The following is a 27,683-nucleotide window of genomic DNA, read 5'->3' on the forward strand; positions in this document are numbered from 1 at the left end:
GAATCAGTTCATGTCATCCACTGGCAAATCCGATCACCAGAACAGAGTGTGGGATGAGCCGGGTTTGGTCGCGACAAAACCAGTACACATTATGGAATGCCAGGGCGTGGTTGCCTGTACTGGATTTGACTGCAGCATCCAACCAGCACACGTGAGATCCAGGAAGGGAGGGGCAGAGCTGGCAAGGGGATTAAGGGGCTGGTCCCCTCACCTGACAGCTATTCCCACTGGAGAGTGTGGGCTGGGATGGGGACCAGACTAAGCAAGGCTGCAACACCTGTGCGCTGTATGTGGACTAGATCAGGAAAAAGCCAGGCTGGGCTGATTATTCCTGCTGGTGCAAGCATAAATTAGAGTGGGTGAGGGATGTTTGGGCTTAGCGGCAGCATCAGCTGGCACTGGGGACTAATTCTGTCAAGTCAAACCAGAGAACCACCTAAAGACTGCATAAACCGGGAGTGAGAGAGACCTGGGAGGGAAAAAGCGGGTTCCCCCTTCTTGGGTCACTATTCCTGTGGGAGGGCATGAAAACTAGGACGGGAGCTGGGATGGCTAAATAGAGAGGCACTCAACAACACCCGTGAGGGCTGGATGGTTGAGTTGGTTAGATGCAACTAAGCTTTAATACCCATTGACAAGTACAAGAGCCAAATGGGATGGGGGACAGACTGGTCTACTGCTACACACACTGGCAAACCAGGGTAGGGGGCAGGCCTCGTGGGGGTTATTGTGGGTCGCCCCAACTAGGCTGCAGCTCCCACTGGTTGATGTAAGGGCCGAGTATGTAAGGGCCGAACCAGACTGGACTGCAACACCCATTGGTTCCAGTGCAACTCGGGACTGAAAACAGAACCAACCCAGCAATTGAAACCACCAGCTGATCTGGGTGATGGACTGTGCCAGGCCCTGTGCTTTCTAGAACATACAAGAATCTAGTCTGGGAATACCTCAAAGTTTCTTTCTCCCCAATCGAAATGCTGGACTCAGAACTCTAACCAAGAAAAGACAGAAGACAGAACAGGTCAATCATTCATCTCAGCTGTATATTGTTGGCAGCGAAATATGGGGCGAACGGAGACTTTATGATGGACCATATCAATCAGTGGACGACCTCATCGAGCGAAACTGGCAACGATTCATAACCAGAGAACTATTAACACCACTTGAGCAAATATCTCAGAGCATGCCCCACATCTGGGACTTGGGGTGGGCGGGAAACTGGGTGAGGCTTCTCCCTCAATATTCCCCTTTACTTCGGATACATGATGGAAACAATATGGACATAATAGTATTACCTACTTCCCTATACCCCCGAACCTTTTTTTTTAACCGTAATTAACTATGTAACCATTGTCAACAACAATACAATAAAATAAATAAAAAATAAATAAATAAATAAATAATTTTACAGAGAGAAAGCAGAAAAGGCAGAGAGAATCTTTCACCCACTCCCCAGATGTCAGCATAAGCCAATGCTGAAGCAGGCCAGGGCCAGCAGCTCTCAGGTGGGAGTGTGGGCCGTTGGAGCTGGGCTGAAGGAGCTGCAGCAGGAACCTGATGTGCCCACAAGGAATTCAATGTCACCAGAGGTAGCTCTGCCCACCAAGCCTCAACACTGACCCTACTCTTTCTTCTGACTTAATTGTGTGATGAAGAGATAATGAAAAACATTAAGACATATTCTAATTTTCCATATGCAATAATTGCCTATGCAAATAGCTTATTTGCATAGGCAAATACTTTAAGCCCATTTTAAAATCATTTGTTTTAAGGAATAATGTTAGTTTGCTAAAACAACTAATTTTCTTTACTTGTTTTCTTAACAAAAGTTAATAGGAACCCAACCTGACATGCACTGTACCTTTAAGTGATTGTTTGCAACAGCATCATGTAAGGGCAGAATTCCATCCATATTTCCACAATTAACATGAGCACCAGCATTTAACAACTCAGTAATTACATCACTGGACCCTGTATTTGATGCCTCATGAAGTGGTGTCCAACCTAGAGTGGAATAAGAGCAACAAACAAGCTGCCTCTCACCCCCTCAAGATCCCCAAAATGTCCTCATTGCTCCTTACCAGATGTTTTGTGTATTAATGAAATGCATATCTACACTGATTCCTATGTATGCTCAATACTGGACAAGAAGCCGTACTAAAAACTGTGGTCTTAAAGTGTACACATAATTGATCTCAATACATACAATATTTGTAAAAGTGACAGAACAGCGGGGCCCAGCACTGTGGCCTAGTGGCTAAACTCCTCCCTTGAACACGCCCCGGGATCCCATATGGGTGCCAGTTCTAATCCCAGCAGCCCCACTTCCCATCCAGCTCCCTGCTTGTGGCCTGGGAAAGCAGTCAAGGACGGCCCAAAACCTTGGAACCCTGCACCCGCGTGGGAGACCTGGAGGAAGTTCCTGGCTCCTGGCTTCAGATTGGCACAGCACCAGCCATTGTGCTCACTTGGGGAGTGAATCATCAGACGGAAGCTCATCCTCTCTGTCTCTCCTCTTCTCTGTATATCTGACTTAGCAATAAAAATAAATAAATCTTTTTTTTAAAAAAGTGACAGAACAGAAAGCCTACAAAACACAAAGTGAAACAGGATCGAGCAAAATACTACTCATATCCATGTTTTAACTCTGATATTCAAATATCTGCACTGTCACATTTCTCTTTAAAATGATGCTTGACCCAGTCAACGGTTGAGTTGCAGTCTTGAATTCTTCAGGAAAGATGACTGGGTGTAAGCAAAATGTTGAGATCAATTTTGGAAGTTTTGGATAAAAATAAGAAACAAAAAAGGGAGGAAGAGAGATGGGAATGTTTTGCATTCTCCCCAAAGTCAGGGACTGGAATCAGACTACAGAGAATTAGTAATCACTAATACTCTCAGTTCTGCAGATCACCTGGCCATTTCCAAATGGGTGTTTAAGACTGTTCAGAAGGATGAATTCTTACTATTCAACTAAACAGTAACACAGTGCAGAAGACTGTAGGGCTGTAACAGACCAGTCAGGGTCAAAACTGGGGGAGTGGGCCCCAAAACGAAAACCACAACATCAATAAGCCCAAGGGACTCAGACCTGCATAGTCTTGTAGATTCACATCTGCTCCAGAGTCGATGAGAGCTTTCACCAGGGACACATTCCCCCTCTTGGCAGCCGCGTGCAGCCGACTCTCCCCTCGCGCATTCCTCTTACTGATCACAGATGCTTTCTTTTCTGCAAACATGCCCAGAAAAACCTGAGGAACCTCTTCTGCCAAACGCTGGCTGTTAGAAAAAAGCTTACAAAATACACAACTTCCTCAGAAATATGCAACAGTGAATATTGTAGTGACTGTTTTTAAATGTGACCTGTAAAGAAATGAGTGAGCATCTGAGCGTGCTCTGCATTCATTCCAACAACTGCTCAGTCAGACTCAGCTTCATGCACCAACTTGTGACTCTACGTTCAGCTCACTCTCAGCACTGGACACAATCCAATATAAAATCCTATTTTTACAATTATGATGTATATCAGTGGACATGTTCCCATCACACAAGACGCCAAGTATGAATTATGGACTTCTGGGGCTTTCCTGTTTTTTTCAGAAAAACTAAAGTACAATATCTCTGCTCAAAGATTTTAAAACCTTTTCCTTGCAGTGTAGACATTTAACATGGAAGTAAAAACAATGGACTGACCCTATGTGTTTTCCTATTTGCTACCCAAACCAGATCACAATGACAAGGTATTCTGAAAGAACCCTATAGGGAAAGGAGGAGGAGAGATGACAGAAGACAGAGACTGAGGCAACTGAAGAGCTGCTGGCGCAGACAGGGACTGTCCTTGGCAGAGTGTGTCAACGTGCCAGGCCAACCACCAGCAATGGACCAGCAGGAAGAAGCCAAACGCCATGCATGCACCACGAGCCACGGAAGGCCAAGTGCACACACCAACCTGGTGCTCCAGGTGCCCTTCCCATCCTGACCTGACAACTACTCCCCAAGTCCCAGGTCCCACTAAAGCCAGGAGCCTAGACAGGCCTGGAGTTCAGGCAGACAGGGATGTTAGCAAGCAGGATGGGGGTGACAGAATAGGAGAGTCTGTCCACTCTGCTAGCAGGACCAGCATCCCAGGGAGGCCGGCCAGGCATGGAGACTCGGCGGCCCAGGCAAACCCTGCTCTGGAAGGAAGATTTCTCCTCCTGACACCTGCCCTCTGGTATCAACAGTGAAGTCTAGGACCAAATCCCTCCTCTCCCATCACCAGCTTCCACTCTGGGGCACTACACTGCTGCATGTTGGTTAGGCCCCTCTCTGCCCTGCCTGAAGGTCTGAAGGAACAAGCCGGCACACTGGAGAGGTCCGAGCAGCAGAAAACAGTACACACTCAGTGGAGGAGGAGAAAGTACTGGAACATCGTAGAGCACCTGAGATGGCTCGCCCACAGACTGAATCTTTACCGTACATGGCACTAACGTTCTTGCCTTGGTCCTAGTGTGTTTACGGAAAAGAGGGTATCTACGGCCATGCCACCCTGAACGTGTCTCATTTAGTCTGATCTCGGAAAAGAAGGCAACTATGTGACAAATACTCTGAGCAAAAACTCAAGAATTACTCTGTAATCATTAACCCCGACAGTTTCCAGCTGAAATCTGGCAGAAACTTGAGAGGAAGAAATGCACTCACACTGACCATTTCCCTCCAGTCCACTGTGCATTGGAATCAGAGCCACAGTTAGTTACTACGTATGACACAGCTGAGAACAGCAGGAGTGGCCATGTGGGATGCCTGCATCCCATACTGTGGTGCCTAGGATCAAGTGCCACCTCCACCTTTAGATCCAGCTTTACTAATGCAACTGGGGGCAGCACACAGTGGCTCAGGCACTTGAGCCCCTCCTGCCCACACAGCAGACTTGGACAGTTCTGGCTCCTGGCTTTGGCCTGGCCCAGTCCCAGCTGCTGTAGACTTTTGGGAAACAAAGGAACAAATGAAGATCTCTCTGTGTGTCTCTCTATTGTTCTCTTTGTTGTTCTTTCAATAAATAAAATGAATAGCTAAACAGTAAAAAGGGAGATAAAACTTGTATTCCTTTGCCTGTGACTCATTTTTTTCCCTCTCTGGAAACATTTAGGATTTCCTCTTTATAGTTGTTCACTAATTGCACAGGCAGGTGTGTTGTTCCTGTTCTAGACACCCAGTAGGCCTTTTAATACGGAAGCACCCATTTGTTCTATTATTTCCTTGATGAGTTCTTCATGTTAAACATGTTCTCTGGATGTTCTGGAGTGACCTTTTAATCTTTTTTTCTTCTCTATCTCTCTTTCTCTGTGTGTGTGTGTGTTTGTATGTGTGTTCTTTAGAGGAAACAATGTTTTACTTTCCATGCCTGCTCTCCCCACTGGCTCACTCCCTAAACAGTTACAACAGTCAGGGCTGCAGCAGGCTGCAGCTGGGACCCGGGGACACTGTCCCAGGTCTACCACATGAAAGGGAGCCACCATCACCTGCTCCCCAGGCACTGGAACGGAAACCAACAGGCCACTATGGGATGCAGGCACACCAATCAGCAGTTTGGCAGGCGGTGCCCCTACGCCTGCCCCATCCCAAAGCTCACCGTGGCTCTCTGGCCTTTCTTTTTTTCTATGCCTGTTTTCCCTTAATTTCAGATATTTCCGGATTCTGAAATTGTTTCAAATAAAGGGGAAATAAGTCAATATGTTTCTACAAGAACAGTAGGATGCATTCTCTCACAATCTGGACACCACAGGTTCAAACTAGCACCACAGGCATATTCCCCCTGGCAGCAGCAAGGGGAGCTGCCTCCGGCATCCTTCGCTGTGATGGCTGTCACTCCCTGGCCTGTGGCCACCTCACTCCTTTGCTTTCTCTCCTGTGGGATTCAACACTCCTTATCTTTATCTTAACCCAGGATGGCTTCCTCCTCTCAGTCCTCCACTTGACTACACACAGACTCTTGTATGTTAGGTAAGAGCTATGCGATGCAGGGACCTGGAAATGGATATGCTGCTTGAATAACTGTCCAAGCCACCAGGAGATGTGTAAGAAGGGCCCTGAAGGAAGGGCCACAGGAAATGCCTTTCTACCTCTTAGTGACTAGGCAAATCCAACAGAAGGTGCTTGCTGTCTAGGTTACCTAATTCTGAACTACCAAAGTGCTAGCCTGTGCACGTTGCCAAACACACAGAATCCATTCCTCTCACAAGCACACGTAGCCAATGGCTACACTTCCTTAATTTCCCTTATTTTAAAAGGACCAAGTCTGAGTTTGACACAGTTTCCCCTACCGTCCACACTGAGCGTCCTTGCTGTCTGCTTTTTACCCGCTTTCCTCTGACATAACAAATGAGAAGTGATAGGCTGGTACATGGCAAGGGCACACCTGAAGACCAAAGGACTCACAGGCGGTACCTTAATAACAAAGGAGGAATCTTATCATTTAGTGAATGCCTGAAAAACAGGGCTGACATTGCGACACCGCAGGCACTGCTGGTAATGCTTGTGCCCTGTATGAGTGCTGGGCTGTGCCTCCACTGCTCCCAGGCCCCTGCTAATGGCCTGGGGAAAAGTAGGGAAAGATGGCCGAGTGTCTGGGCCCCAGATAAGACTTCTGGCTTGCGCCTGCCCAGCTATGGTTATGTGGCCATCTTGAGGAAAAACCAGTGGATGGCTGATCTCTACCTCTCTGAAGCTCTAACTTTCAATTAAACCTTTAAAAAGAAAAAACAAAAGCTAGCATATAAGAAGGTTTAGAAATTGCCTGAAGCAGAGTACGCTGCTGGACCGGGTTATGTAAAGTTTCACCTACACAATCATCAAATACAAACCTTGCTTGCAGGTAATTTTCAAAAATTTTTGTCTTGTTCTGGAATTCTGAAGCTTCCTGCGTTCCTGGCCGTTGGTAGGCATGTGTGTTTCTGAACTGGCTTTCTCTTTTTTCTTCTTGCAATTTTTTATGACACTTTCATCTCCATTATTAGTTAATTCCCCACCTGAAACACAAGCATGTTACAATACCAGAGTTTTCCTTCTTTTATGAGACTAGAAAAGAAAACCCATACATGTGTTTACATTCCAAGATGGATAACATAAGAGAATAGAAGTCTTTAAAATGTTTTTATATTAACATACACAAAACCTGCTGGTTGCAATTCTTTTTAAAAGATATTTATTTTATTTTATTTATTTTTCAAAGTTTTATTTATTATTTTTATTGCAAAATCAGATATATAGAGAGGAAGAGAGACAGAGAGAAAAAGATCTTCTGTCCGACGATTCACTCCCCAAGTGACACAAAGACCAGGGCTGAGTCAATCTGAAACCAGGAGCCATGAGCTCTTCTGAGTCTCCCACGCGGGTGCAGGGTCCCAAGGTTTTGGGCCGTCCTCGACTGCTTTCCCAGAATACAGGCAGGGAGCTGGATGGGAAGTGGGGCTGCTGGGATTAGAACCGGCACATATATGGGATCCCGGCAAGTTCAAGGGGAGGACTTTAGCCGCCAGGCCACAGTGCTGGGGAAAAGATATTTATTTATTTATTTTAAAAGCAGAGTCCAGGCTGTTCTACTTCTGATCCGGCTCCCTGCAAATACACTTAGGAAAGCTGTGGAAGATGGTCCAAGTGCTTAAACCCTACATCCTCATGGGAGACCTGGATGAAGCTCCTGGCTCTTGTTGCTGCCTCTTGGGGAGTGAGTCAGTGGAAGGAAGATCTCTATTTCTCTAATTCAGTCTTCCAAATAAGTGAATAAATCTTTTAGAACAAAGACACTATTGTACTAATTCATTGCCCATATGTCTTTGTTCCTGTGAGTTTGGGTTTGGAGGGGTAAAATTCATAAGTTTCTATAAAATAAGTAAATCTATAGGAAATGTGTACAAATAAACCAAGGCTATTAATACCTGGTGTGTGAAAATTTTCCTTCTGTTCTCTTGGCCTAAGTTGTGGGACATGAGTCAATTCTTCATTCACATCGTCATTTGAATGGAAATCTGTACCACATATAGCCTCATTTTCTAGAAGACCTGGTCTCGGTCTTTCAACTTCAGTTGTTCCTATTCCTTGAAAAGAAATGACTGCAGAAAAAGGCCCACTTGAAGAACCTACATTTTGACCACTGTCAGTGTGATTTCTTTGAGCACCCTGATTGTTTTCTACCTTTTCCACAAGTGTAACTGCCTGACTCGTTAGAAGCTCTGGTGTTCCTTGGCTGTGGTTTGGAGGCTCTCGAAACGGCTCCACATGACTGACCACCTCTGAAACGTCATCTGTTCTTACACAAGGCATGGATTCTTGCTCAGGATTGCTGTATGAGTGATCAAGAGAAATTCTATGATTTGCAATATACTGCCCAGAAATGACTGTAATATCTGAATCAGAAAAATTAGCAGCTTCCTGTGTTGGAAGTGTGATTAGATTGTCTGTGCTTAATTCATTTCCCTGTGAAAAATTGTCTGCAGAAAGTAGAAGTGGTCGAAAATCCAATTCTTCTTCATTTATTGTAGTCTTACATGTATACTGGCTTTTTCCATCTGTAGAACATATGTTTTCAGCTGTTACAGTCTTCTCTGAGGTGCAGCTATCACGGCCAGCACCACCAGCACCAGCACCAACATCAGAAGTTCCCTTTATAAACGATAAGAAAGAATTTTCCCACCTGTTAAGGCTCTCATTCCTGTGACCTGAGTTCTCCTTTCCTTGAGTCTGAGAAGGGCTACTGTGTTGCTTTTGGTGAGCAGGTGGCTGTGGATCTGTATCAACAAATGGCAGCTCAATTTCTCTGTCTAGTACAAGTGCTGAGAAAGAAACAGCTGCAGTTTGGTCAATGGGCCTTAAGTCCAAGAGCTGGGTTTCTTGACTATTTGGTAAATCCAGGTTCTGGGTGTGTGTCTCTTTTGAAAAGGAGTCAGCTTCCATATTGTTACCTATGCCAGTTTTCAGGCGTGACGCTGCTGAAATGGAGGGTTCTGGTAGCTCTTCTGGAAGGCAGAAAGGGCCCACATGGCTGTTAGGGTCCTCAGGGCTGTCAGGGTCTTCGTGGCCGTGGAGCCCATGCTGCTGGTGAATAACCAATGCCTGCACTCCGCTGGACTGAGACACAGCCAGTGCCTTCCTTGAATGGCAGTCCCTGGCCCCTGCTTGAGTCCCTTCGTGCTGACTGTCTTCTCTTCCTTTGCCTTTAAATGTGTCTGTGCTGGAATCTCTGACGTTAGAAACAGTGCTCTCCCTGAGTCCTCCACAGTCCACTTGGCTGCAAGCTGACTGCCTGTACTTGGGCTTACCAAACCATTTGTGGTCATTTGCATACACATAATTTTCATTTACATGTAAATCCTCTTTACTTCTTTTATTGACTTCTGTATATTCTGACTTCTGTCCATTGAAATTTTCACAACTTCTACAACTGAATTTTGGTCTCTATGAAGATAAAATATATCCTTAGCTTTAATTATCATCTGTACTTTTAAATTCAATTCAATATGGATTATTTATAAATCTTCATTCGATTATAATTTTACTTAACCATGTGTACTGGTGGGGTATATCTGCTATTTCAGAAAAAAAGACTACTAGAACAAAGAGAGATTTAATAGAATATGCATGTTAATCTTTACTTTCCACTGTACATTTCAACTCCTTTTTGCCAGTATTTTAGCATTACATTATTAACCTGGCTAGATATTATAAAAACTTCAATCTACCTAATTTTGAAATCAAAATTTCCATTACAAGGGCCCTCCACAAGAATTCCTTAGGATCAGTCTCCTCTTTCAATGGTTATATGGCTGGAGTTAGAACAAAGAGAATTCCTTTCTCTGATACCTAAAAGAACTCGAGTGGGAATGTAGGAAGTTTAAAAACATGACAATGATATGATCCTAAATTGGTCTTATGGGAAGATCATTGTCAGTTGCTGAGATTAAAACAGGAACCACTCCCTGTCACTCACCATAACTCAAGCACCATTCAAAGTGTGGGGAGACAATCTGACACACTGAACTCTCAAACTGTGCTTAGACCAAGGAGATGCACTACACAGATAAACCACAGGTTCCAGGAGGAGTAGGAGAAAGGAAAGGTTATCAGGACATTAATGCCCAGATACGCTACATTTACTCAATTGCTTCTCAAACGAAGGGCCCTGCACACTCTGATTCGCATGTAATTAGAAGTATGGTGAAGTCACTGTTCCTAACAATCCAACAGTTTCTCTCTCTTGTCTAATGTTCTATAAAACAATCAGCAGGGGGATCCCATAGAAACACGATTAGACACAGCTTTACCTTGCACTGGCATATGTCCTCTACAGCTACTGGGTCAGAGTCACTCCTGATAGCTGGAAACAAAAAGAAAACTAAAAAACCAATTTCCAGTAATCAGATTCAAGACTCCTAAAATCCACAAGAGCTTTGCCATGAGAAAACAGTATGGAATAAGTAAAACTGCATAAGCATTTTATAATAACATTGGTCCTTATATTATTCCTACAATATAAAACTTATATATACAGTAGAAATCAATTGCTATTTTTTAAAAGATTCGTTTTTATTTGAAAAGTAGAATTCCAGAGACAGGGAGGGACAGAAAGAGATCTACTCCTCAGTTCACTACCCAAATAACCACAACGCTGGGGTTGGACCACAGTCAGTGACTTCTTCTGAGTCTCTCACATAGGCGCAGAGGCCCTCCAACCAGGCTATCTCAGGCTCATCATCAGAGAGCAGCCAGGAGACAAACCGGCACCCACACGGAACTTTGGCACTGCAGGTAGCACTTCTTTTGTAATACCACAGTGCCAGCCCTACCAATGACTATTCTTTAGAGACCTAAAAGCATTTACACAGAAAAAAGTTAAGTGCAGCCAACAAAACACTAATATGAAGAAGGAACAATAAACCCAGAATTTTTTCATTTTCCCCATAGATATGTGAGACACCCTCTCATTTGTAGCTTATGTGTACAAGATTTCATAAGGCAAAAACCACTTTTTTGTGGTCATTTTCTTTTTTTGTGTGGTAATTTTCAAACAGATTCATTTATCTGAAAGGCAAAGCAGCAGAAAGATGCGTAGGGAGAAGGGAGAAAGGTGCTGCACATGAGACAATCTGCCATCCATTGTTTTACTCCCCACAAAGCTCCAAAGCTGGGACAGGAGCTCCATGATCTCCACATGGACGGCAGCAGCCGGAGCACTCAGACCAGCCCCACTGCCTCCCCAGGCACATCAGCACGGAGCTAGGCCAGAAGCAGAACAGCCTGATGCAAACTGCAACTCGGATCGGATGTGGACTACCAACAAACAATGCAAGTGGTAACAGAATGCCAGTGCTGGGTGGGGGGGAGGTCATAAATAGGTCATCATTTCCTATTAGTTTTGCTTCAAAAGATTTTAGTTTAATTGCTTCATTCTCTTCAAAATGAAACTCACATACATAGAAATGATGTATCACTTCATGGATACACAGAGAAAAGACGATGGGGGCGGAATCCCATTTAGGTTGATAATAAAAGGAAACTTTTGGTATCTCTCTCACTGTCTCCTTGAAATGCTGAAGGTACAAGTCCAGCGAGCTATATACGTATTTCACAATGAAAGATTAAAGTGTGGAAACCTTACATCTAGGAAACCTTACAGTCAATGAACAGCTGATAGAAGAGGGGGTAAATAAATGAATATCTTAGATGTGACACGGAGATACAAGTTTCAATGAAAGGGCCCGGCAGCATGGCCTAGCAGCTAAAGTCCTCGCCTTGAACGCCCCAGGATCCCATATGGGCACCGGTTCTAATCCTGGCAGCTCCACTTCCCATCCAGCTCCCTGCTTGTGGTCTGGGAAAGCAGTCGAGGACAGCCCAAAGTTTTGGGACCCTGCACCCACGTGGGAGACCTGGAAGAGACTCCCGGTTTCTGTCTTCGGATCGGCACAGCACCGGCCGTTGCGGTCACTTGGGGAGTGAATCATCAGACGAAAGATATTCCTCTCTGTCTCTCCTCCTCTCTGTATATCTGACTTTGCAATAAAAATAAATCTAAAATAAAATAAAATAAATCTAAAATTAATAAATAAATCTAAAATAATCAAAAAATAAAATAAATCTAAAATAAAATAAAACAAATCTAAAATAAAATAAAATAAAATAAAATCTTTTTAAAAAAAGTGTCAATGAAAACAGATGTTTAGCCCAGCAGTTACAATGCCTGCTCTCATCTCCTGGTTCTGGCTCCTTTCTGCCACCTTCCTGCCATTGCAGACCCTTGCAGGGGGTGGAAATGGCTTAACCCACAATGCCACAGTGCTGGTCACCACAAGGAACTGGCCTAGGGAACGGTGTTCCTGCCACCTATGCCATCATGTGGAAAATGTGGGATTGGGCTCCTGGCTCTGGCTCAGGCTCCAGCTCAAACCTGGCCACAGACACTTCAGGCATTCAGGGGTGAACTACTGTGAGCAAGTGCTCTCTCTCCCTGCCTTGCAATTAAACAAAACATAATCTTTTAAAGTTCAAGAACATAAACAACCTTAAATATTTTATGTGCTAAAATGTAAGTTATTTTAACAAGAATATAACTGAAAAACACCATTCAGTTTTCTGCATATGAGTCACTGTCAAAACAGTGATCAAACCAACACACACAAGGTGGCCTGATGGCCACCGATTCATGGCAGCCAGGTCAGAAAGCAGTGTTCTTCTGTCAGATGGACTAGAAGCTCAAGAGCCACTTAGATGCTTTCCAGCCGGGTGCCGGTGGTCAAGTCTCACATCTGCCTCTCTTCGGTCTCCACGGAGGAAGCTTACAAAATATCCTATTGATACCAGATGATCCAGTCCTGGGGAACTAACTGAAAGTGCCCCAATATGATGCCTACTGCTGTTGTTCTTACCCAAGAAGAAAAGAATCAGCACCTTCTCCAAACCTTGGCTCTACTATGATAGAATATAAAAACAGCTTTGTCCACAAACCACACTACTGGTCCCTAAAAGAAACTTGGAGGAAAGAAGGGGCATCTATTTCCTCTCAGTTAAAATGCTACACTTTCCAGTGTGACGCTAACTCACAGGCACCAAATCTTTTTTTTTTTTTTTTTTAAGATTCGTTTATTTAAAAGACAGAGTTACAGATAGAGGGAGAGATTTCATCCACTGGCTCACTCTCTGGTGGCTGCAACAGCTGGAGCTAGGCTGGGACAAAGCTAGGAGCTTCATCTGGGTCTCCCAAGTGGTTGCAGGGACCCAATCACATTCCCAGGTTCATGACAACTGAGCTGAATCAGAAATGTGGAAGCCAGGACTCATGCGGGATGCTGGCGCTACACGCTGAGGCTTAACTCATGATGCCATGGTGTCAGTCACAGCACACTCAGAAGGTTAGGGTTAGGAGTCATGTACCTTATTCCTTTCATATCACCTGAAGTTTCAGTGTTACAAGGGGACTGTGCTAGAATATTGCATACACGTTAACTCCAATCTTAGATTATTGTATAGACATTAACGTCAATCTTAGAAAATTGCATAGACATTAACTCTAATCTTTATACTAACAATTCCAAATGTAAGTAGGTAGGTGGCTAGATCCACAAAACCAAATTTATAGATGAGAAGACTAAGCATGTTAATTTATCCAGAATTATACAAATAGTAAGAACAAACCCTGGGCTTGGCAGCGTGGCCTAGTGGCTGAGGTCCTCGCCTTGATCCCATATGGCCGCTGGTTCTAATCCCGGCGGCTCCACTTCCTCTCTGTCTCTCCTCCTCTCAGTATATCTGACTTTGTGATAAAAATAAAACAAATCTTAAAAAAAAGAAAAAGAACAAACCCTTGTCCTATGGCAAAGTAGAACAATTTCACTAAAAGACCAAAAGGAGCAAAGACTTTTCATATGAACAAGCATTTTTACTTACCATTCCCAAAATTAAAAGCAAATACTTTGTGTAAATATACAGATATTCTTTAAGTAGACTATACTCCTATTAAAGGAAGCTACTCTGAAAATACAAACTTAATATACAAACCATCTGGGGGAGCAAGATGAGGTGGTCTAGCTTAATGACTTCCCTCACAAATGAAGGGTAGGGCTAAGTCCTAAAAAGAGAGTGAGGATTCCTCTCCAACAGGAAACCCCTTAGACGGGTACAGATTGGAAGTAGGCAGTGATGAGCAGGAGGCTGGAGTTGGGGAAAGGGAGAGAATGTCGGAGGGTTCACTTCCAAGAACCAGCGATGCACACCATAAGAGACCCAAGCAGTGAGGTTCATCAGCAAGGTAAAAGACATCTATTTTTACCTCAGGCTGGATACACTTTTTATGTATTTTTATTGGAAAGTCAGATTTACAGAGAAGGAGAGACAGAAAGATCTTCCATCCGCTGGTTCACTCCCCAAGTGGCCGCAATGGCCAGAGCTGAGCCAATCCAAAGCCTCAGGAGCAAGGCGCTTCTTCTGGGTCTCCCACATGGGTGTAGGGTCCCAAGACCTTGGGCCATCACTGACTGCTTTCCCAGGTCACAAGCAGGGAGCTGGATGGGAAATGGAGCAGCCAGCATACGAACCAGCACCCATATGAGATCTCGGTGCGTTCAAGGCAAGGACTTTGGCTGCTAGGCCACACTGCCGGGCCCCAGACTGGATATTTTATTAGTCTTTTTTTTTTTTTTTGTAGCTTGAAATGGAAATAGTTATTTAAATAACCCATTTCCATGTACTTTTATACACCTGACTCCAACAGGTCGCCTTTGTTCTCTCTTCTGGTGCTTGGGAAAAAGCCTGTGGTTCTAAGAGACTGATGCTTAATTGCTCTGGCACAGTTAAACTATCAGTGATGTCCTCTCGTTATTACCAAGGGGGATTGCTTCAATCCAGACCCTGGTCTTCAATCAAGGGCATTCAAACAGTTGTATATCTCGATCAAATAAATAATCTATAAATAAATGGCTGTAAAATAATAAAATGGATCCATTAGCTAGAAAGAAAACAGCTTTATTATCCTACTGCCATAACATAATTTTTGATAGCAGGTGTACCAAACCATAATTGGAATAACTATCTAATACTAAACTGAACCCATTTCAGAAGCAGATATATTTGGAAAAGATCTTTCCGAGTAGACTAGCCAAAGGGCTTGTGTTAACAGACAGTCATTACGCATGCTATATGAGCAATATCTGTTGTTTCCCTTGGGACACAAAGAGGCCTGGGGCATATATTTTTATGTACCTCAGACGGCCTGCACATTTCTTTATCGCTCCATCTTGTTTCCCATCTGTTTCTTGCTCATTATGTACTGTTAGGTTCTAGTGCTGTATACAAGAGTACTTCAAGAAGTTCATGGGACCACACATATATACATGAATTTCCAAAGTTTTGTACCAAAATAACTCCATTTTCAATTAAAGATTTGAAATACAGTACTTGATATAGCAATCCACAAATGAAAGAATGAACTTCTTCAAATAATAAATTCTCACATGCTGGATAATGGGCGTCTCTGTGCTGCCTGCCCAGTGCTTGTCAAGGCAGTATTTCATGCTCAGCCCCATTAGTCCCTGTGGCCCAGACACCCAGGGCTGCCTTCACTCCTGTCCTCTGCAAGGCCTGGGTCTTCAGCTTTTCCTTTGATTCTTTAGGTGCTCTGCCAAGAATTTCTCACTGCTGCCTCACGTTGACTACCTGCCCCCAAAGAATTTTTAACACAGAACTCCGAGAGCTGTCTCAAGGAGCTGATAGCAGAAACACAGCTTCATGTCTGACACCAGTGTTGCAGCTGTGGGACAGGTCCCAGCAGACACGGAGCTTCACCAATAGGTGGGTTTCCTCTGCCAGCAGGCATTCAGCATTGCCTGAGGAGACAGGCAGGACTGACCTCATACAAAGGGGAAATTCCAACATAGAAGCCTCTGTTTTCAGACGATGATACATACAACTTGTGGTGGGGGAGCATGAATCACCCACACACTGCCAGAATGGAAAGCATTTGCCTCAGAGGACAGACACTACTTAGTCAACAAATGTTTGCTGAATGCCCACTATGTGCAAGGGTAGTGTCCATCATTTGGACAGACAGCACAAGAACCCTTTCCTTCATGGAGCTTAGATTCTGGAGGAGGAAGAAGGAACCTGAAAGGTAAGCAAGCTGGCTGGTGTGCTTGAAGGTGATAGTGCAACAGGAAAAGGCTAAGCAGAGGGGGTCAAGGCCTGGGTGAGCGAGAGCAGCTCCTACAACATACGCACAAGTGTGACACTCTCCTTCCAGAGGCAGACCTTGATTCCATCTTCCGTGAATATGTGGACCAGACTCGGCAATTCACTTCTAACACAGAACATGGCAAAAGTGATGGAGTCTCACTCCAAGACAGGCTACAAAAAGATGTGCTTTGTGGTAGGTGATTCTCTTACTGCTTATGACACCAGTCACAAAATCCGTGTCTGGGGCTGGAGTGCTCTGCCACTCCTGACGCTCACTCAGGTCTCAATTGTTCTGCTTCCAATCCAACATGCCTGCTAAAACACCATGGAAGGCTATGCAAGAAACCCCAGGTGCCTGGGCCCCTGCCGTTCTTGTGGAATAATGTGCTGGAGCTCCCGGCTCCTGGACTTGCCTGGCCCAGTCCCCGCTGTTGAGGCTGTTTAGGAAGTGAACTAGCAGATGGAAGATCTCTCTGTCTCCCCTGCACTTCCGTCATTCTATTTTTCAAACAAATCATTGAAATTTTCTTAGAGGCACCTGTGCCCCACTGCAGAGTGCCTGGGCTCAGTACCCACATCTGGCACCTGACCCCACCTTCCTACTGAGGCAGACCCTGGGTTCAGTACCCATGAGGAAGACAGATATGACTGCTACAATGCGAAGTGGCTGCCTGGATGGACAGCTCCTGGGCAGCTGGATCTTACCTGACATAAGGTATCTCTTGCGTCTAGAAATATATCTCTCCAGGAGTTGCTTCATGTGTACATCACTGGCCTCATCTAAAGCTGACTTCCCATTGTTACTCATAAGTAAGGGGTTGGCTCCATTCATCAACAGCAGCTCTGCCACCTAGCAAGAGAATTCACCAAGAGTAAGGGACTATGGCTGTGTGCCAACCTACAACTCCAGTAATGCCAGAGCTTCTTTCAACAACAGAGTCCAGTTCAATCCACAACACTTTTGCCCACTTAAAAAAATACACATGGTTGTTACTGAATCATTATTTAATCCCTTACAAATTTCTTTTCTTAAAACAAAAATGGTAAAAAGAAAATAGATTTTAAAATTCGATAAAAGGACAGGGCGAGAGGAGAGAAGAGGTGAACAGAGGTAGGGAGGAAAGAAAGGAAGAAAGCAAAGCGGGCAAGAAGGAGGTTTAGGCTGAGATGCTGGTGATCCACTGGTGCCAAGCTAAGCTACCAACCACGTGGACATCAGGAGTGGGCTCTGTAGTGGTAACTGTGACTCCTACAGGCTCCAGGAAATGGCCACACTGGCCACCTATACCTGTTCTGCTGCTGCTCCTCCTCAGACTGGAGAAAATAATCAGTCCTTCCTCTGTCTGTAATGCCCCCGTAACCTCCTCTTGGAGGCCCTCTTTGTGTTCTCTGCTGCCGCTGTGTATTCTATCACAGTGCCAAAATGATTCTATATTATACTTATTTCTTGTATGTCTGTCTCTTCTACACTCAGTGATTCCTGTGGATGCAATTTTTGGTTTGTTTTCTCCATACCCCCTCTTTTTAAATTTAATTAAGGGGCGTGGTACAAATTCTCAGTGCTTAAATCCCTGCCTTGCATGTACTGGGATCCCATATGGATTCATGGATTCACGGATTCACATCCTGGCTGCTGCACTTCCCATCCAGCTTCCTGTTTGTGGCCCGGAAGAGCAGTGGAGGATGGCCTAAGGCTTTGGGACCTGGCACTTGCATTAGACCTGGAGGAGGCTAATGGATCTGTGCTTCAGATCGGCTTAGCTGCAGCTGTTTTGGCTCTACAGGCTAATCTTCCACCTGCTAGTGCCAGCATTGCACATGGGCACTAGTTCATGTCCCAGCTGCTTCAGTTCCAATCCAGCTCCCTGCTTATTGCCTGGAAGAGCAACAAGGTGCTTGCTGGCCCCCAGAACTTAAGAAATTTCACCGTGTTTAAGACATTTAATATAAGGATCTTGAGGGACTGACTGAAACAAAAACTTGATACAAAAACAATTTTTAGATAACTTGCTGGGTATTAAATGGTGTTAAGAAACAGGTAGCTTTTATCAGGAGAGATGATATTATAAGTGTGAAAAAGAAATTACCTTTGAGAGAAACAGGCTTAAATATTTATGGGTAAAATCATATGATGTCTGGCATTTTTAAAAAAATACTCCAGCAACATCCAAATGCAGTCCATGATGTTAAACCTGCAGAGGTGGCTCTAAAGCTCCAGCCCAGCAGAGTGGGCAGTGAATAGCCATAGCAAGCTCAGTACAGACACAGGAAACAGACCATCACCACATCACAGGGAGTTTTTCAATAGACATGAAACCCACAGCACTGCAAAGGAACTTCCAAGTCAACATCCCACATAGTTTCCTGCTACGGGACACTTCCCCCAGCAAGGCTTTGTTAAACTCTGGGTAGTATAACATCATGGCCATTTCCTTCATCTACTAAAAAAAGTATGACAGACAGAAGAGCAATCAAGGCTAGTCTGCTATCACTCATTCCTAAACAAATTCTTAAAGATCAGTACACTTCTGCCTGCCTTCTAAATTTAATAACTTACTGTTGATCATCTATAATTCTCAATTTCTCACTTTGGAAAAAATATTTATTTCTAACAGGTTGTTAGAACCCACTTTTTTTTTCTTCCAACACACAGAATACACCATATAATTCTTTAGTGAGTGTCTCAGCTGCACATGGTGATGCCTAAACCACAAAGACGTTCAGGAATCTGACAGCACCTGAGATCTCTGTGATGGACTATGTACACTGGAACTGATCATCTGAATGCTACCACCTATGGCAGCTACTGCTGACCAACTGGCCTAAACCATAGTCGCCTGACATTTGCACCAACAGTATGACTGTGTTAGTGTGAACTGACTGGTCACCAACGCCGGGGAGACCCTCGCGTCTCAAAAAGTGAGTCTGGCTTCTATATGACTGCAGCCACTCCCACCCTTCACCCGCTCCCACATCACAGAGGAGCTTCCTCTGTTATTCTTCCGTGGTTTCCTAATACATGGTGCCAGGGAGGTTTAACGTATCTAAAATATGGTTATTTGCTCCTGAAACAAAAGCACCACAGTACCTTGTAATGTCCATTTATCACAGCATCTTGTAGAGGAGTGATCTGGTACGCTCCCCTGATATTCACATCAGCTCCACCTTTTAACAGTTCATATGCCATCTTGTAAAATCCTCCCATACTAGCTTCGTGGAGTGCTGTCCAACCTATTGTACAGAGAAGAAATAAAAAAAAGGGATTGAAAAATGATATAGCTACTGGTTTTCCTGTTAATTCTTTAAAATGATACAGCTGTTTAAAGCAAAAATTATGATACAATGTTTTGGAATTATAATGCCTGTATATGTGTCACATAAAATAATTAAAGTATAACAAAGGAAGGAGAATAAAAGCGGCTGCAGATACTCAACACTCTTATATCTAATATGAAGTTTTACAACATTAATTCTCAGAAGAATTTGAAACGTTTAAGATGTTTATTTAATTCCCAGAGCAACCGTTAAAAAACAATGTAAGGGCCAGAGCTGCGGTGTTGGCAGGGGCCAGTGCTGTGGTGTGTTGTAGTGTCGGCAGGGGCCAGTGCTGTGGTGTGTTGTGGTGTTGGCAGGGGCCAGTGCTGTGGTGCTGGCAAGTTAAGCTGCTGCCTGCAAGACAGCATCCCTATGAGTGCTGGTTCAAGTCCCTCCTACTCTACTTTCCCTGGGAAAGCAACGGAAGATGGCAGACATCCTCAAGCCTCTCTACCCACATGGGAGACCAGAAAGAAGCTTTTGACTACCTGGTTTTGGCCTGATCCTGGCTCAGCCACTGTGACCATTGGGGAAATGAACTCTCAGAAGATCTCTTTTCTATCTCTCCCACTCTCTTTCTGTAACCTTGACTTTCAATAAATAATTACAGTCTTTATTGAATAAAATAGTGTCAAAAATTTAAAAAATAATGAAAAAGCAAAGAAACAGAAAACAGACTGAGTACACAGGAAAGAAGCAAAATGGTAGTTCATTTTTTACAAAAAGATTTATTTATTTTTATTGTAAAGATAGATTTATAGAGAGGAGAGACAGAGAGCTTCCATCTACTGGTTCACTCCCCAAATGGCTGCAATGGCCAGAATTGAGCTGATTGGAAGCCAAGAGCTAGAAGCTTCTTCTGGGTTTCTCACGTGATGTTGGGGCCCAAGGATTTGAGCCATCCTCCAGGGCTTCCCCAGGCCACAAGCAGGGAGTTGGATGGGAACTGGAGCAGCGAGGACAAGAACCAGTGCCCACATGGGATGCTGGCGCTTGCTGGTAGAGGATTAGCCAGTTGAGCCATCATGTCAGCCAGATTGCTAGTTCTAAATTCAATTATTTATATTAAATAGAAATTACCTACTCCAATTTCCAATAAAAAGGCAAAGATTAGTAGAACGGAGCAAAAGAAACAAAACTGGATACTGTCTACAGAAAACATATTTTAAAAAAATATACTGAAAAAGAAAGGGGAAAAAAAGATACAGCAAAATGAACAATAAGTCCAAGAAGGCCAGGATGTGTGCATTGACATTATACACAGCAGGCGGCAGGACGCCCAGGGAGCTGAGATGCTACCTCTGGGAGGTACCCCTAACCACAGCAACAATGAGCTTCCTCAGGGAGACAGGAAGGAGAAAACAACCCTACCAAAAGAGTAGCTTCTTTTCTGTGGATCCAGAACAGCAAGAAGAGAAGGTAAATGCAAAGAAATGCTTGTCTTTCACAGAAAGGCCAGGCTTATATTTAAAGTTAGTGAAGACAATGTGAAAAGAGCGTAAATTATGAGTCACGGAAAGGACACAGTAGGGCGGAGTGTGGGGAAGGAAAGGGGGTGCAGAGATGTGACCTTCAGGTGAGGCCTAGCAAGACGATCCAGTGAAGGGCCATGGCAAGAGGAGTGTCACACTCAGGGGAACCACTGCAGACCAGATAAACCCATCACAGGTGGCAAAGAACGTCCCTGCCCCAAGAGACCCTCCTCATTTTACAACACAGCTTATCTTATCTGCCACATCTGCAAGGTAGCAGCAAACCACCCTCTAACTATCCTGGGGGAAAATGAGTAAGATCAGGCATGCCATTTGACCTACTGGTCAAGATGCCATTTCCTATCAATGGTCCTGGGCTTCACGCCCACCTCTGGCTGCTGCTCCTGACTCCGGCTTCCTGCTGATGCAAACCTTGGGAGGCACCGTGAGCACCCAAGTTCTGGCCGCCACGTGGCAGATCTGGATCGCATCCCTTGCCCAACAAGAGGAGTGTAACAGCAGATGAGGGTCTTGCTGCTCTCTCTCTCTCTCTCTCTTGCTCTCACTCTCTCAATATATACACCTGCCTCTCCAACAAATGAATATTAAAAATAATAAAACCATACATTTCCCAGAGAGAACATAATTTAACATATTTCACAATTCTTTTTTTTAAGATTTACTTATTTTCATTACAAAGCCAGATATACAGAGAGAAGGAGAGATAGAGAGGAAGATCTTCCATCCAATGATTCATTCCTGAAGTGAGTTGAACAGCTGGTGCTGTGCTGATCTGGAGCCAGAAGCCAGGAACTTCTTCCAGGTCTTCCACACGGGTGCAAGATCCCAAAGCTTTGGGCCATCCTCAACTGCTTTCCCAGGCCACAAGCAGGGAGCTGGATGGAAAGTGGAGCTGCCGGGATTAGAATTGGCGCACATATGGGATCCCGGCACATTCAAGACGAGGACGTCAGCCACTAGGCTATGCCACACCGCTGGGCCCAATATTTCACAATTCTTGAAACAATCCAGTAATCAAACAACTCATTAGCAAGGAATAAAACACAATTTAAATTTGGGCAAATGACGTAAGTAGGATGCTTCTCAAGAGAAGGACATCCAAATGGCCATGAGAAACATGAGAGAAAGTCATTAAAGGATCAGGGCTGTGCAAATTAAAACCACAACTAAACATCAGCTGTGATCAAGAAGACACAAATAGCAAGTGCTAGTGAGAATGTGGCCGAGAATATTAGCACAGGCATGTGTGAGAAACAGGATAGCAGCTTCACCAACTACAAACAGAATTATCGTGTCTTTGTGTCTATTTGTGTGTGTGTGGTGCTTACACACCTAGTTCCTCTGTGTGCATCTGTGTGTCAATGTGTGTGTGTGTCTGTATAGTTTGTATATCTTTGTGTGGCACTCACACCCCGGTTCCTCTTTGTGTCTGTGTGTCAATGTGTGTGTCTGTGTTGTGCTCACACCCTTGGTTCCTGTGTGTGTGTCTGTGTTTGGTGCCCATACCCCTGGTTCCTCTGTGTGTCAATGTGTGTGTGTGTGTGTGTGTCTCTGTGTAGTACTCACACCCTTGGTTCCTCTGTGTTAGTGTCCATGTGTGTCTGTGAATATATGTCTGTGAGGTGCTCACACCCCTGGTGCCTCTGTGTGTGTCTCTGTGTGGCACTCACACCCCGGTTCCTCTGTGTGTGTGTGTCAATGTGTGTGTCTGTGTTGTGCTCACACCCCTGGTTCCTCTGTGTGTGTGTCTGTGAGGTGCTCACACCCCTGGTTCCTCTGTGTGTGTCTGTGTGTCAATGTGTGTGTTCTCTGTATGGCGCTCACACCCCTGGTTCCTCTGTGTGTGTGTCTGTGAGGTGCTCACACCCCTGGTGCCTCTGTGAGTGTGTTTGCATGTGTATGTATCTGTGTGTGTGTATGTGTGCATGAAATACTCATGCCATGTGGTCTCATCCATGTATGTCATCTAAAAATACTGATACCACAGAAGCAGAGGGCAGAATCAAATGCAACTATCATCACTTCCTCTCAGCTTTGCATTTGTGGGAAGTAGCAACCTCAAGCCACAGCCAGCAATCAATTCCTGATATTCCAGCACAGGACACAAGCATCTTCACGGACTTCGTAGTTGTTAGGCCGAACACCCACCTCATCTATTTGTTGTTATCTGTTTCTTTCTTTCTTGGTTAGCAAAATCAACAGCTTGCTGTTATCAGTATTCTGGCATGTGACAACCTCTCTTTTCAGTCCTAATGTGTGACAGGCTTAGGAATCAGCTAGAATTCTCTGTAACATACAGCTCATGGAGCCTGCATCATGGTGTACACGGTAGGTTAAGGTGCCAGCATCCCATATCAGTGCTGGTTCAAGTCCTGGCTGCTCCACTTCCCATCCAGCTCCCTGCTATAGCTTGAGAAAGCAGCAGAGCATGGCCCAAGTTCTTGGGACCCGGCACTCATGTGGGAAACCTGTAGAAAGCTCCTGGCTCCTGCCTTCAGCTCAGCTCAGCTCTGGCCATTGCAGACATTCACTAGGGGGTGAAAGACCTTTCTGTGTCTCTCCTCTCTGTAGATCTGCTTTTCAAATAAAAATAAACAAATCTTAAAATCACAGCAATTGCTTTTTTAAATCAAGGACAAGCATATTCTAAAACACAAATGATAAACAAAATGCAAGTGTTACTTATGAAAAGACCGTTGGTATATTATAACATCTTATTTACTTCTCATACAGCATGTAGTTTTTTTTTTAATTTATTGTCTCCTAAAATAAATATATCAGGCACAGCAGAACATACTATGAAAACATGGCTACATCAAGGCCCTTTGCTGGTATTTCTAGAACTGCAGTGACACCCTGACAGTCACCTGTGAGCACTCCATGTTCTTATACATATTGCAAATGCAGGTACACCCACACAGGCTTGTGTGTTTGGGGAGGTGAAATGATGGTTGCATTGTAAACAGTGCTGGTGGTATCAAGCCATTCCTGCAACACTGGCATGTCCAGTTGGATTCCTGGCTGCTCTGCTTCTGATCCAGCTTTCTGCTATCATGTCTGGGAGGGAAGCTAAGGACGGCCCAAGCACCTGGGCCCCTGCCAACACATGGCATACCCTAAGGATGTTGGTGGCTTCTGGCTTCAGTCTGGCCCACCTAGTCCTAGATACTGCAACCCTTTGGGCAGTGAATCTGCAAATGGGAGATCCTGTCCTTCCCTCCCTCTCCATCTCCCTGCTTTTCAAATAAGTAATTCTGCTGGTTAAAAACATGTGCATATCCAGGGAGCTGATTTACACACCTCTTAGAATCAAGACAGCAAGTGTTCTAGCTGGCAAATAAAAGGCAAGGCTGAAGACTTAGCTTTCACAGGAGTGTCTCAGATCAAACTGGAAGACCCTCACAAGGCAACAGGTGGAAACCTAACTTACCAGCATAACTTGGCTGATTAACATTGGCACCTTTTTTAATAAAATGATGAACAAGATCCACATCATTGTGTAGAACAGCTTGATATAGTAAATTCTCCCCAAAAACATTTCTCCTATTAATGCTAGAAAGAGTTACATCATATTTCTTTCTTCTTCCTAAAAGCAGAGAGGCACAAAAGAATAAAATCCTTATCTGAAAATCAGTATGAACCCAGTCAACATTGTTTTAGCAAGCTATTTACAGCTACAATGTTATTTATGTATAAAAAGAAAATGAGATATATGTAATTAGTTTAACATATTTGTGGTAAGTTACAAACCATGATGAATTACTGTATATTGGTTGGCATGTCGTGAAAGGCACATATGTGAGAACACTAGCAGAGTCTCTTAAAAGTTCTGATGGAAAGAATTATTTAAATCTAGAAATATGTATCATCAAGCTTAATAGAATATCACAGAAGTGGGTAAGATAAGTTCAGATGCCCTCGAACCACAATGACAGAGCACCTGGTCAACCGTTTATCTCTCAGCTCTGGTTCCCGACTCCAGCTTCCCTGGGGGACAACAGAGACAACTCAGTGTCTGAGAGCTGCATGGAGGTTCTCGCAGTGCAAGCCTGGCTGCCACAGGTGCTCAGAGTGAACTGGGCAAGGAAGCTCTCTGGTTCTGACCCTCTGCCTCTCAAGCAAATGAACATTTGTAAGGGGCAAGCTGCTCGGGAGGTCAGGATCCTGAACCTGCCACTTCAGTCCCAGCTATTCCAGGTCTGATCCAGCTCCATGTAAGACACTGCCTTAAGGACCTCAGGTCCTGGCACCGACGTGGGAGACCAGCAAGCAGCCTCAGCTCACAGTTTTCCACTTCGCTGCTGTGAGCATTTGGGAAGTGAAGCAGCAGATAGAGGATCTCTCCCTCTTTGTCATTCTGCTTCTCAAATAAATAAATCTTCTTAGAAAATGAATAAAAAATAAAGAAGGAACAGAAAAATGTCCAGTGAAAACTCAGTTTCGCACATGACTTTTAGTCTTGACTGAATAACTGCCATGACTTGCACCCTCCACCCCAGTCCTGAAAGCAACAATGCATGCAGGAAACCTATTTCCAAACCCTGGGATGTGGCATTTCAGACCTTGGATCCCCCAGTGAACAAGCACAGACAAGGGAGGCCTGGGATCACCCTGCTTTCTTGGCATATGCACAGGTTGGGGAAGGGGATGGGCAGCTCCTGTTGACAGGGGGCAGATATCACACTAGAGGAGGCTGAGATGCCACAGCTTGCAAAGGGCGCCTGAGAGGACAGAGCAGAGCAGAGGTGCCAGAAACCCACCCAGGGGGTTCCTTGAGTCCTTATCCAAATACCAAACTGCTCCTGTAGAAGGAAGGGTGTTCATAAGGCCAGGAACAGACAACAAATATCAAGGAACTGTAACTAACCATTGTCAGAGCTAGTTGGGACTCTTGAGACACTCACACTACAACCAGCCTGAATAAGGAAACCCTGCTGGAGACGGGAGGGAGAAGGAAAAGAGGTGAGCAGACAGGGCAGAGGAGGGCCTCTCATCTCCCAGTCCCTTCCCAACATGGCCATTCTGACCAGGGCTGAACCAGGAGCTGTCTCCCATACTGGTGGCAGGCACCCAGCTGCATAAGCCACGGCCTGCTCCTTTCCAGGCTCCACATGATCAGAAATCTAGAACTGGGAGCCCTAAGTACTCCAATATGGGACACAGGCATCCTAATCAGTGTTTTAACTGCAGGCCAAACATTCACCCCACAGCTGCTTTTTATAAATGAAACTTGGGCCCGGCGGCGTGGCCTAGCGGCTAAAGTCCTCGCCTTGAACGCCCCGGGATCCCATATGGGCGCCGGTTCTAATCCCGGCAGCTCCACTTCCCATCCAGCTCCCTGCTTGTGGCCTGGGAAAGCAGTTGAGGACGACCCAATGCATTGGGTCCCTGCACCCGCGTGGGAGACCCGGAAGAGGTTCCAGGTTCCCGGCATCGGATCGGCGTGCACCGGCCCGTTGCGGCTCACTTGGGGAGTGAATCATCGGACGGAAGATCTTCCTCTCTGTCTCTCCTCCTCTCTGTATATCTGACTGTAATAAAATGAATAAATCTTTTAAAAAAAATAAAAATAAATGAAACTCAAATAATTACATTTTCAAATTTTTAGAATGTACTTGTCTGAGAGACAGAGTCCACTTCCCACATGGCTGGGGTTGGGCCAGGGCTGAATCTAGGAGATGGGAACATAATCTACCAAGAGTGATGGAAACTCAGCCACTGTGGCCATCATGGCTGCCTCTGAGGGTCTCCGTCAGCTGGATGCTGGAGTCAGGAGCCAGAGTCATGAATCAGACCAGTCACTGTGTGGGGGATGTAGTTATTGTGGTCAGCACCTTAGCCACTGGGCTAGACAATACCCACTCCTGCAGTGGCTGTTAGTGTGGATTCCAGATTTTCCACACAGATGATTAAGCATTTTACTGCTCACCTTCCACACTGGATGGCTCTTGTTTTTCTGCCTTGCTAGGACCTGCGGACATGATGAGAGGAGGCACCCCTGTGTCCCCTGAGCTTCTGAGACAGCAGGTAGTGCTTCAGCTAGACACCTCTTGCAGATGCCCACCCCTTGTCAGGCTGTCCCTAAACATCTTCATGGTGGGTGGGCAATACGGGTTGTCAAGGGTACTTTCAGCATCTGTCAAGGTGACTACCTGACTTTCCTGTTTCGCATGTTACTATAATGACTTACAGTGAATGATGATTTTCTTTTTTTTTAAGATTTATTTTATTTTTATTGGAAAGACAGGTATACAGAGAGAAAGGAGAGACAGAGAGGAAGATCTTCCATCCACTGATTCACTCCCCAAGCGGCAACAACAGCCAGAGCTGCACCGATCCAAAGTCAGGAGCCAGGACCTGTTCCAGGTCTCCCAACATGGGTGCAGGGTCCCAAGGCTTTGGGCCGTCCTCTGCTACTTTCCCAGGACACAAGCAGGAAGCTGGATGGGAAACAGGGGTGCCAGGACACGAACTGGTACCCATATGAGATCCCGCCATTTGCAAGGCGATGACTTTAGCCGCTAGTCTACTGCGCCAGGCCCAAAGTGAACGATTTGCAAACGTCAAGCCAATTTTGCACTCCAGGTACAGGCATTACTTGGCCATGGTGTCTTATATAACATCAGATTTGACTTGTCAGGAATTTAGGAAGCATGAGCTTGGGAAATATTTCCTCAT

At 44.8% G+C, this 27,683-nt stretch overlaps 1 protein-coding gene across 1 annotated transcript in view; it reads right to left on the bottom strand.

Moving 5' to 3' along the window:
- ANKRD31 (ankyrin repeat domain 31) overlaps positions 1-27,683 on the bottom strand; it is an 87,778-nt gene that overhangs the window by 43,535 nt on the left and 16,560 nt on the right. The window contains exons 7-14 of the mRNA XM_058656185.1: positions 24,436-24,591; positions 19,286-19,428; positions 16,903-17,047; positions 10,299-10,351; positions 7,917-9,432; positions 6,843-7,007; positions 3,092-3,229; positions 1,862-2,004 (exon numbers count right to left, since the gene is read on the bottom strand). Of these exons, the coding sequence (XP_058512168.1) occupies positions 1,862-2,004; positions 3,092-3,229; positions 6,843-7,007; positions 7,917-9,432; positions 10,299-10,351; positions 16,903-17,047; positions 19,286-19,428; positions 24,436-24,591 (2,459 nt within the window). The remainder of the gene's footprint in view (positions 1-1,861; positions 2,005-3,091; positions 3,230-6,842; positions 7,008-7,916; positions 9,433-10,298; positions 10,352-16,902; positions 17,048-19,285; positions 19,429-24,435; positions 24,592-27,683) is intronic.

This window comes from Ochotona princeps, chromosome 28 (genome assembly GCF_030435755.1).
Source record: "Ochotona princeps isolate mOchPri1 chromosome 28, mOchPri1.hap1, whole genome shotgun sequence".
In the NCBI taxonomy this organism is placed as follows: Eukaryota; Metazoa; Chordata; class Mammalia; order Lagomorpha; family Ochotonidae; genus Ochotona; species Ochotona princeps.